General features: G+C 40.2%; 1 protein-coding gene across 11 annotated transcripts in view; it reads right to left on the bottom strand.

The window, feature by feature from the left end:
• The window catches only part of TTC12 (tetratricopeptide repeat domain 12), a 51,834-nt gene that overhangs the window by 26,462 nt on the left and 13,131 nt on the right, over positions 1–12,241 (bottom strand). For 7 of the 11 annotated variants that reach the window (XM_003805472.5, XM_008971715.4, XM_008971692.5 and 4 more), the window contains exons 7-10: positions 9,914–9,973; positions 4,850–4,921; positions 1,067–1,127; positions 425–613 (exon numbers count right to left, since the gene is read on the bottom strand). In XM_003805472.5, coding sequence (XP_003805520.3) covers positions 425–613; positions 1,067–1,127; positions 4,850–4,921; positions 9,914–9,973 — 382 coding nt within the window. Of the gene's footprint in view, positions 1–424; positions 614–1,066; positions 1,128–1,231; positions 1,310–4,849; positions 4,922–9,913; positions 9,974–12,241 lie in introns of all 11 variants that reach the window. The other 4 variants (XM_008971707.5, XM_055094846.2, XM_055094847.2 and 1 more) reach the window with 2 other exon arrangements.

The following is a 12,241-nucleotide window of genomic DNA, read 5'->3' as shown; positions in this document are numbered from 1 at the left end:
ATGGGGTGTGTGGAGAAAATGTGAGGGTGGAGTGTGCGCAGGATATGTGGACTGACAGTACTTATGGTGTGAGTGTGCTGTGTGTGGTATGTGGTGTGTGTGTAATACAAGGATATATTCAAGTGAGTGAAAGCTGAGTGCATGTGTGGTGTATGTAAGTATATATCGAGTGTGTGCCACGTGTATGTGTTGTGTTGTGTATGTTTATTGCATGTGTGCTGAGTGTACGCATGCTCTGTAGAGAGGATGGAGCAGAAGTGGGAGGACATTTCTTGTGCACCCCTTTTAGCAGCTATATTAGCGTATATCTTTAATCAATATTTGTGGAAGGAAGGGAGGGATTCTTGGCCTGGTAAAGGCAGACCTCTGAATGTGTCCCTTCACACTGACAGCACTCATGAGATCACACACATCTCTGGCTTACACTCATTTATCATTTCAGTCAGGATCTCAATCCCCCCGGCATAGAACAAGGGGATCTGGTCAGGCTTGGAAAGGGTCTCCAGGAGGTTCTTGGTGGTCACGGCTGTGTTCTTTCCTGAATCCAGCAGTTCGTGGGCTTCCTTTTCTTGAAGGTCTGCTTTTTCCTGAAGATCTACTTGATTCAGGTAATCTAGAAAAATAAGAAAGGAAAGCAAAACAAAACCCTAACAATCAACAATACCACACAAGAAGCAACCTTTTTTTTTTTCCTTTCTTTTGAGGATGGGAGTTTGAGAAGCATAAAGCATTAAAATAATTAAAACTCTTCTTTAGCAAGGAAAATTTTAGAAACAGTCTAAATCTACAACCAGAATCTTAAACCTTGTTGGGGATTCAAGGGAGTCTAAAAGTGTCTAAGGGAGGATGGTGTAGAAAATGAAGAAGGAAAATATTACTATTTGCAAGGGAGCACAGCAAACAGAAGAGCAGAGTGGGCCGGTTAACACAGAGGACCCAACTGTGCAGGAAAGAGGATCCGCTGCTGCCTAGTGGCCAAGGGCAGTGAAAGCACGGAAGGCATTCTAAGGCAGGGGGCAGAGGGAGGTGGAGTTCAGATGAAGGACCTCGGCAGGAACGTGCTCACCTTTCACCTGGGTTTGCAGCTTGGGGTTTATTTCTAAGATCTTCTTATAACACTCTCTAGACTGGAAAAAAGAAACAAGACCTTGAAGACTGGTTGGGGTAAAGGTGATTATGAGAAAGACGCTGGGTGTCATTGGGCTTGGCTGCTTCATTATTTTCTCCTCACCTCCTCCTGCTCCCAGTGCAGGAGGCAGGCATAGGAACACAGTGTGCATCTGACATTTTTGTTCAGGCGTCTCCAGTTCTAGGGGGCAACAGGAATTATTTCAAAATTAGTTTTAAAGAATTTTAGATGCTCATGATGAAAAATATCCAGTCCTAAATTCTTGTGGATCATGTCTGTCTGGGATAGAAATAATCATAAAGTAAACGCAAAACTTAGATATGATATTTGCACTGAGAGAGAAAGGAGGCTGTCAAATATGTCCATAGGGAGTTAGGAAATAAATGAAGCTAGAGGCAATGTTGACAGAGACTTGGGAATAGGAAAAGAGAACTGCCTAGTTAAACGTACAAACTGCGAAGAGAACTGGTAAGGGATCCATTTATTGGCCACATAAGAGTCAGCTGGAAAACTCAAGAGTGAGGGCTTCTCATTGAGGAAACTGCTAGATAGAAAGTTACCAGAAAAAGGAAGATTCTAGTTCATAGGATTCCTGGGCTTAGGGCAGTATTTCTCACAAGAATATAAGAACTGCCCAGAGTATAATCTAACTAGTCACCTAGAGAAAATGCTCAGAAAAAAAAAAACAAAACAAAAAACAGTTCTGAGATAATCTTGAAGGTTCAAGGTTCATCTAGAAGACTAGAGTTAAGAAACAAACTGAAGGAAAACAATAGCACATTAAAGTAGAGAACAGTGTCGCAGGAACAGAAGTCTATATATCAGAGTGACCCTGTATCCAACTTCTCTTCAACCCTAGATCTAATCTAGCAACAATTTTTGTTGGATTCACTGTCAGTAAATATCCAAAATCCCACCACTTCTTACCACCTCCATCACCACCAACCTGGTCCCCATCACCACCTCTTGCTTGGATATTTATTGCAATAGCCTTATCACTCATTCTCTGTTCTTATCTTACCATGCCAAAACACATGCTCGGCATGGCAGTCAGAGTAATCCTTTAAAATATGTCAGATCATTTAATTCCTTTACTCAAAATCCTCCAATAAAGCTTGAAGATCACTCAAAGTAAAAGCCAAAGTCCTTTGAAAAGCCTGTAGGGCCCTAAAGGATCAGCCCCTTCTCTACCCTTATCACCTGTTTGACCTCATCTCCTGTTGCTCTTCTCTTGCTGGCTGCATTCTAGCTATCCCTCCACCAGGAATTTATTCCCTTATATATCCACATGGTTTGCTCACTTCACTCCCTCCATTCCTTTAGAAAGCCTTTTCTTACCACTCTATATAAAACCAGTCTCATCTTTACTGCTTCCTGATTTTTCTCAATACTACTTACCACTACCTAACATAGTACATGTAACACACTACACATCCATTTGATTGTTTTTTGTCTCCTGGTCACCCTTATCCCAAGAACATGAGTTCCATGAAGCCAAGGACTTTGTCTAGTTTCACTGATGTATTCTTTATTGCCTGTATTAACAGGGTCTGACACATAGAAAGCATACAATAAATATCTGCTGAATGAATGAATTGAATGAGTAAATAAAAATTGGTGGACAGGGAAAGATTAACATTTTCTTTATTCACATTTCTTTTATTTGGCTTTATTACAATAAGCCTGTATTACATTTACAATTAAAGTCCAACAAACTTTTACAAAATGTACAATATGAAGCAATTTATTTTAAAGACATATCTTATAAATGGGAAGACATCCTATGTTCATGGATAGGAGGACTTAATATTGTTTAGATAGCAGTACTTGCCAAATTGATTTATGAATTCATGTAATACCCATCAAAATTCCATCTGGTTTCTTTGCAAAAATCGACATGATAATCTTGAAGTTCATATAGAAATTTGAGAGTACCAGAATAGTTAAAACAATCTTGAAAAAGTAGAGGAACAAAGTTGAAGGCTCTCACTTCTCAACTTAATACAAAGCTACAAAAATGAAGACACTGTGGTACTGGCACAAGGACAGACATGTAGATCAATGGAATAAAACTGGAAGTCCAAAAATAAACCCATATATTTATGGTCAATTGATTTTTGACAAGGGTGCCAAAATCACTCAATGGTAATGGGACAAGTAGACATCTACATGCAAAAGAGTGAAGTTGAACCCTTACCTCACATCATACAAAAAATGAACTCAAAATGGATTGGAGATAGCTAAATTTAAGAGCTAAAGCCAAAAAACTTTTAGAAGAAAATATAGGTATACATCTTCCTGACCTTGGATTAGATGATCATTTCTTAGATATAACACCAAAATCACAAGCAACCAAAGAAAAATAGGTAATTGAGGTTTTATCAAACTTAAACATTTTTGTGCCGCAAAGAACATCATCAAGAAAATGAAAAGGCAATACAAGGAGTGGAAGAAAATATTTGGAAATCATGTATCTGATAAGAAACTCGTATTCAGAATATATAAATAACATTTACACCTCATTATAAAAAAAGATATTTCTCCAGAGAAAATATATAAATGGCCAAGAAGTACATGAAAAGATCCTCAACATCATTAGTCACCAAAAAAATGCAGATCAAATACCACAATGACATATCACTTCACACCCACTAGAATAGCTATAATAAAAAAATAAGTAACTAGTATTGAAGAGGATGTGGAAAAACTGGAACCCTCATACACTACTGGTAGGAATGTAAAATGCTGCAGCCATTTTCAAAAACAGTTTGGTAGTTCCTCAAAAGGTTAAACATAGAGTTACCACACGGCCCTGCTATTCCACTTCTACATATATACCCAAGAGGACTGTAAACATAAAAAAGAAAACCCTGCACATGAATGTTCATAGCAGTGTTATTCATAGCAGGCAAAAAGTGGAAACAACCCAAATGTCCATTAACTGATGAATAAATAAATAAAATATGGTATCAAACAATGGAATATTATTCAGCAATAAAAAGGAATGAAGAACTGATACACACTACAACATAAATGTACCAGGCAAACATTATACTAAGTGAACAACCTCAGTTACAAAAGACCACAGATCGTATGACTCTATATGGAATCTACAGAACGGGCAAATGTATAGAGACAGAAAGACTGATGGTTGCCTAACGTTGAGATGGGGTTGTGGGAAGGGGATTGACTGCTAATGGGTATGGGGTTTTTCTAGGAAGGGATGAAAATTTTTTAAAATTGATTGTGGTGATGGCTGCCTGACTCTGTGAATATACTAAAATATACTATTGAATCATATAGTTTTTAGTATATTCTACAGATGAATTGTGTGGTATGTGAATTATATCTCAATAAAGCTACTTTTAACGATATATAATATCTCAGTATGGATAAATAGGTAGATAGACAGGTTGATTGATCTGCATGGTTACTTTTGGGTGATGAGGTTACAACAAATTTTGTTTTCTCTTTTTGCTCATGTCTTTTCTCTCCACAGACTGAACAAACACTGGTAGAGGATGTTGCAGAAGAGAGTCCTACAGCTGGTGGAGTTGAACTAACTGACACCCCAAATTCTTCCCAACTTTAAGATCTTGAGCTTTACCTTGGAAAATACTAAAGGATGGATTAATACCTAATCAGCTTGGAGAATCATGGTTCTCCTCTAGCACAATTGGGAGCATCAGTCTGTGATCAAACATTCCTCTAAGAACTTACCACACTGTAGTTCTTCAGGGCCAGGTTGGCTTTTCCCATGTGAAAATATGCTTTTGTGCATTTTTCATCACACTGCATAAAAGAGAATGACTGATCAGAAGTTTTAGAAGATGTGAAGTCATTAGCCACTCCCCTCACTATACAGCTTAAAGAGTTAAGGCGAAACTTTGATTCTCAGGGCAACTACCAGAGTTGACAAAACTTTTTTATGCATTTGTGACCAAACTAATTGATGCCTGCAAGGAGCCTGGATGCAGCAGCAAGCTCTTCACCAAATTAATTAATGATACCTGCCAGTTTTCATTTCCATTTAATGAGATGCAATCAGGAAGCAAACCCTCAGTTTAGAAGAGCTCTTAACACTGGCAGAACATTAGAATCATCTAGGATGCTTGTAAAAATCCTGCCGGCCCTGCACCCCATGTCAATTACATTATACTCTGGGATAAGACCCAGGCATCAATAATTTTTTAAGCTCTCTAGGTGAGGTAAATGTGCAGCCAAGTTTGAGAGTCACTGGTTTACTAGAAGAGAAGAGAACTTACTCTAAGAAAACAGCTGAGGTTACCATTATATCTTAGTGGACCTGGGAAGTCCCTCCTCCCAAATAAACCACAACATGTGTACTGGGACCTTCTGTTCATATTACTTAAGATCAGTAGGGATGCCCCCTTTAAAAGGCAGGATTGAAACTTATGGCTGAAACTAGACCATTTACACAGGAGGCCCTGCACCTGCCTGCCCCTAGTCGTTATAACTCCACAGGGAATCATCTGACAGAGACATACGCTAAATCTAAGACATCCAGTTAATGAACATTTATTGAACTTCTTTTATATGCAAGACATTGTGCCAAATCAGATGCCCTTCAAAGGTTTAGATATGAAGAGGTTAAGAGTTCAAGCTCGGGAGTCTAAAATGTCCCGGGGTGGATCCTTGTTCTGCTACTCAGCAGAAGTGGCGTGTTGCTGGCCAGGCCGCCTAACTTTTCTGACACTCATTTTCCTGACCTAGAAAATGAAGACAATAATAGTATCTCTCTCAGGTTGTTGTGAGAAAGAAATTATGTAAAACACTTGGTGTGGCTCTGGGTAACAGAGTATTAGCTGCTATTGCTGCAGTTATATCAGCAGCAATTCATTTCAGAGCAAAAGAGAAAATCTAAATTTAATAAAAGAGCAATAATAATAAAAGAGAGAAGAATAACAACAATAATAAAAGAGAGAACAATAATTGTTGGAGAAGCTTTTAGAGATACACTTTTGTGTATATCATTTCCCAATTCACTGCTAAGTGAATGGAAGTCATAATAAAAATAAATGTGCATGATTGTTCAGCCTAAACCATGTGCCAGGCACTGAGCTTTATGGTTCATATGGATGATCTCACAGAAGCTTTATAACAACTCTATGAAGCAGATACAGTTATTATCCCTATCTTATAGATGTGAAAACTAGGGGTTGGAGAGGCCCAAGGTCACACAGATAACAAGTGGAAGAGCTGGAATTTGAAATCTGGCCATTAAACTCTCAAGGGTTTAAAAATGACACCAAATCTCCTTCAGAAAGGTGCTACAAAAAAAGCATATAAATGCTACAGAAAATGCTACTGAAAAAAATCAGTGGAAGAAAATATTCTCTAAAATGCAGTCTTTAAAAGGGCATGCAAAGAAGGAGGGATCTGGGCTGAGTCTTAGTGACACAGAGAGGTGAAGAGAGGAGGATGGAGGGAGAGTGGGCTGGGCAAGAACCTGAGTGAGGAGAGTATAGGGGGCTCCGGGGACGGTCCAGCTGGGATCGAGGGGCAGGTGCAGGGTGGAGAGTAGACCCCATCTTGAGCTAAATGGCAACACCATATGGTAGCCTTGCATGCCACACTGGATGAGGGTGAGTCACCAATGGCAGTGTGGAGGTAAGCTGGTAGGAAGGTGGCACGCAGACATGATCAGAGGAGGGAAAGGCTGAACAAGAGGTATGGTGGGCTGAACAATGAGAGATGAGTAAGGAGACCAGAACGATCACTTAGAACAAGGGCTAATGTCTGAAGTCCTGGTGAGAGTAGGAGGGAAAGGATGCCAGAGCTATGTCAAAGAAAGATCTGACCAGCATCAACTAACTATCAATGATAAGGGATATGGAGGATGTGAAGTCAAAACCAGGGGCCTAGATACCTGAAAGACATGGTGTGTCATTAACAGAAAGAGGTCAGCTAGGGCAGGGAGTGGGAAAGTCTGAGCAAGAAGATGAAGAGTTGGCTTCTAGACATACCGAGTTTCAGATGACATCAAGACTATCAAAAGGCACCTGCAGGAGGCAGCTGACATGCAGCCCTGGAGCTGGGGAAGGGGAGACTGGGGAAGTAGGTCTGAAAGCCTTTTGCAGAGATGAGAGTTGAGCCCATGAGAGGAGAAGAGAGCTGTAAGGGAGTAACTGTAGAGAGACGAAAGACAGGGAGCAGAGGGGTGACCCCTCATGAATTCACAAAGGATAAAATTGAGGAAGCAGGAAAGGAATGGTCAAAGGGAAAAGAGGAAACTCTAGCACTTCAGCTCATGAAAGCCAAATATTCACAGTGCATTCACTGGCAGAGCACCGGGGTTACAGCAGGCGGGGGAAACCGAGCCCCAAGCATTAAAGCCTTGTCCCCCAGCCTATCGTGTGTCACCGTGAAGTGCAGATAGTTGTGACTTTGCCTTCCTCAGACAATGACGCAAAAGGCTGCTAATGGATTTTTCTCACTAATAGGCCCACTCTCCTTTGATCATGTGTCGACCCTCACGAGAATTTTCTTGGGTGAACCCCAGCTTCCCTTTAAAGGAATCCTGCCTTCAGAGGAAGATGTATTTCATTGTGCAAGAAGTGTTCTGCTGAGAAAGAAATGATTCTGGTCCTAATTGAAACCAGCTTTGCTGCCTTATCTTCCTTGACAAGAAACATCAGTCTTGAAATATCATCACATAAGCTTGTCTCTACCAATTTAACAGTGTCCAAAAAGATTAAATTGGCATGAAAGTACTAATACTATTAGTAATGGAGTGCCAGTGACATTCACTATTGATACATTAATTTTAAAGAGAGCAAAAGCTTTTCTTTTAATTCACAGCTGCAACATAAAACACATCATTATTAGTTTTTAGAACTCTTTGTACATTTTTTTTTTCTCATTTCTCCAAGTGTTTACCCAAACCTCTTCAACTGGGAGCCTCGCTGGGCATTTAACAAGATTGGCTTCTGAGTGTCAGTGTTTTTTAATGTCAGCTCCATTGGGCCCGCTTGGCCTCGGTTTCACCGATAATTACATTGTACTTCAATTAACATTTGGGAACAGGCCAGTGTGTTATCCTGAATCAGCATGATGGTATGTCTGCCCCTTTGGCCTTTTTCAGATCAGAAAAGATACTCTTGGTGAACCTGTGAGGAGATCGTGTTTCTTCCATAGAAGGGAATGACATCCACACCCAGGGATTACGGGGTTTAAAGTTGCAGTGGAGAGGCCCTTTATAGAGGTTTAAGAGCAAGGGCTTAGAGTTAGACAGACACTAGCTTCATGATCCTGCACAAGTCACTTAATCAATCACTGAGGCTTGATTTCCTTGTCAGAAAAATAGAGAAAATAGTGACACTGAACAGAACAGAATAGAATTTTGTGAGCATGCAGCAAATGATGTTGTTTGCTGTTATTACTGGAAAAACAAAGGAAAACATCCTTGCCTCTCTCTTCTCCTGCAGAATAATGGTAGAAAAATAAACCATTATCAAGCACGGCGACAAAGCAGGTTAGTGGATCTATGATGGAGCTGTGAGGAGCTTGACGTCATCAGCTTTGGGCAACTCTTATAACTTAAAGACTATACCTGTGCAATGGGACAAAATTTGCCACACATTTTATCTTCTAAGGGATAAAGAAATTGGATACTCCAGATGTCAGTGTTAGAGGATCCCTAGTGTTTTATGAATGATTATAAGCAGAGGTGACTTTCTCATTCATCTCTGTTTCCTTTGCTTACCCTCTCAATAAGAAATAAAGCAGATATGGCCAGTATGCTGCTAGGGAAGTGTCCTCTTGTTTTGGGACATACTCATTAGGCTAGGGTAGGTGTGCTGTACCCAAGAATTGAAGCCACAGGATAAACCTGGCACATTCTCCTGGTACCTCAATTTTACTTGATTCTAAGTTATTGAAAATCATGCTGTTATATCAAAACAAAGAGATAACTTTTATGAAGTGCTGTGCAAAATTAACAAGGTTTTTCAGGTAAAACACACATCTTAAAAGAAATTTCATGCTTTCTGCTTCTAGTCCCTCTCGAGGGGCTCATGTTCATTCTCCTCTGCTGTTAGCAGCATAGTGCAGAAGTCTGAGAAGCACTAGTTTTGGTTACTTAGTTAAAACCCCCGTGACAGAGTAATTTAGGGGAATGTGGATTAAGGATTACTTAAATATTTGGTCATGTCCCTAAAAAGTGATCGTATTATTTCTCTTTTAGTAACTCTTAACATTTCCACCAATAGTCTTTACGTCTGTGCATCCTTGACCATCTATTTTGGCAGATTTCAGAGGAAATGCCATGCGTAGAATTATTTTATCTGCTCAAGGCCTGACTAAAGTTGAAAAATAGGAATTCTTTCTTCTGATTATTCCTCTACAAATAGAGGATGTTATATTTCCAAATTATTAGGGCTGGAGGGAAAAAACACAAACTGACAAGGAAGAACAGCATTGCAGAAATAAGCTCCAATGGCTGGCTCTAGAAGACAGAAGGAGGCATTTCCACTATCACATAGAACCAAGTGTCTGATAACACAATAGTAAAGAAGGAGCTGAAGTAAAATAAGACATTGAAAATTCAATAGCAGCAGCTCCCTGGATTGCTTTCTAGGAACTAGGCACTTTCTGTGCATTGTCGTGACCCTCCTAACAATTCTATTCTATCCCATTCTACAGATGAGGAAACTGAAGCTCTGGCTACAGAGGCTATACCCTTTCCTATCTTGATACACTGGCAGCTGCCTTCTATCTACTTCAGCCCAACACCATCATGTGGGAAAAGAAATACTCTCTTACCTTGAGAGCCCACTCACAATCCACCAGTGCCTTCTCATAGTCCTCAAGTTTCATATAAGCCTGTAATGAAACCAACAGCTGATATTCACACACAACTCTGCATCAGGCAGTTTTCAGTTCACACAGAAAGAACATTCGAACAGTGGAATGTCAGCGAGAACTATCCCCTACCTGGATCAGTCATGGTCCTGCCAGGAAACAGATGGCACACTTGCACTGGGCAACTGAGGAGAGTTGAATACAGGGACCTCTTCCACGGTGAAGGCAGGGCTTAGGGAACCTGACAAGGGATGCTACAGAATCGCAGGGCTAGCAACAGTGGACAGCCATTACCACTGCTGTAATGGAAGGGGCAGAAGGAGGGAGCAATGAACAAAATGTGGGAGGACAGCTCTGCGAAAAGAACTGCCTGACATGAGCTGAGGCCTTCACCAGAGCCGAAGGCCAGGAGAATAAATACCCCAATCTCACTTTTCCTCCTTCCTTCTTATTTTATTGGCTGAATGCAAATGGAAGCTAGAGGGCTAGGAAGCCAAGGAGCCAGTCCACACAGGTCAGCCCTCCAGGGCACAAAGCAGGGAAGGATCTAGAGGGACAGAGAAAATACCCAGCTCACTAGCCACATCCAAGAAGGAAGAGCTGGATTCTGGAGTCTACCCTGCTGTGAATGTTCCAGAAAAACACCAAATGATAAAGGGAATAAAAAAGACAGATAATTAGAGCTCTCATACACTGCTGGTGGGAATTAAAATGGCACAGCCCATCTGGAAGATAGCCTGGAAGTTCTTCAGAAGGTTAAATATGTTACCATATGACCCAGTAATTTTACTCCTAGGTATATACCAAAGAAGAATATAAATATACATCCATACAAATGCTTACACATGAATGTTCATAGCAGAATTATTCATGATAGTCAAAAGGCAACAATCCAAATGTCCATCAGTGATGAAGGGATACATAAAATATGGTATATCCACACAATGGAAAATTATTCAGCAATAAAAAGAAATGAAGAGTTGATACATACTATAACATGGATGAATCTTAAAAGCATTATGATAAATGAAAGAAGCCAGTCACAAAAGGACAAATGTATGATTTCATTTATATAAAATGTCCAGAACAGACAAAGGTATAGAGACAAAAGTAGATCGGTGATTATCTTGGGCTGGGAGTAGTAATGGGAGGATTGGGGGAGTTGACAGTTGAAGATGGAGTTTTTTTGGGGGATGATGATGAAATGTTCAAAAATTGATTGTGATGGTTGCACAACTCTGTGATTATACTAAAATTCCATTAAATTGTGTATTATAAAAGGGTGAACTGTATGGTATGTGAATTATATCTCAATAACGCTGTTATCAAAAGATAATAAAGCTCTGCTTCTGTCCTCCTGAGCACAGCAGAAATAAAAAATGAAAGAAGTAGAGTGACATATGAGAGTCAGAGCATCACCATTAAGCCTTAGTATCAAATGCCTGGGGCACTCTTTTAGAATCCCCTAGAATTGGGGAAAATCTTGAAAATCAAGAATTGACTCAGAATTCTGTGATCCATTCAAACTGAACTGATTGAGAACTTAGTTCAATGTTTCTAAGGACTAGAGGAATATAAACAAATGAAAGACTATAAACAAGCACAATGGCTACTATAACCTCTCTATTAATTACTGGACACCGTAAGTGGTCAATAAAGTCTTATCAAATTGCACTAAGTAGCTCTGAAGCACTCTTCTTCTGGAAAGCTCCCTGAGAGGCAGCATCGATCATCCCATTTGTACGAAAGGATAGCCAAGCACCAGGAGCGGTGGCTTTTCCAGGGTTCCATCAGCCACCAATAATAAAGCCAGTACTACACATAGGATTGTCCATGATCAAAACTGTACCAGGGCACTGCAACACAATCTTAACAACGAACCTCATGAGATATTTACACGGACAAGCCAATTGTGGGGTCAATGTTGCAACTCACAGGGAATCCAAGTATCCAACCCAAGTGAGGAGGGAGTAGGCAACAGCCAGCAAATGAATTGAAATCATGACGCTCTTGGCTCCCATAGCAAGGAAGCTGCGAGTGGTGCTTTCATTAACTCATGTTCTGTACTAATTAGAGAAGACGACTCTTTGAGCTATCTGTTCTGTAAAGCATCATCCTTTTCTCCAGGGTCTCAGGTTTCATTTGAAAATTAGAGGATTTTAAGAGGAAGCTGGCATCATTCTAGACAGCTGTGGCCATGATTTCATGGCACTATTATTTAGGATACGTGCAGACTCTGAAGAAGTCTTTATGGGTTCCAACAATTTCTCTACACAGCCTTTTACTTTT

The sequence above is a fragment of the Pan paniscus genome, chromosome 9 (genome assembly GCF_029289425.2).
Source record: "Pan paniscus chromosome 9, NHGRI_mPanPan1-v2.0_pri, whole genome shotgun sequence".
NCBI classification, from domain to species: Eukaryota; Metazoa; Chordata; class Mammalia; order Primates; family Hominidae; genus Pan; species Pan paniscus.
Note: the sequence above shows the minus strand (reverse complement) of the source record. Positions and strands in the feature narration are given on the sequence as shown.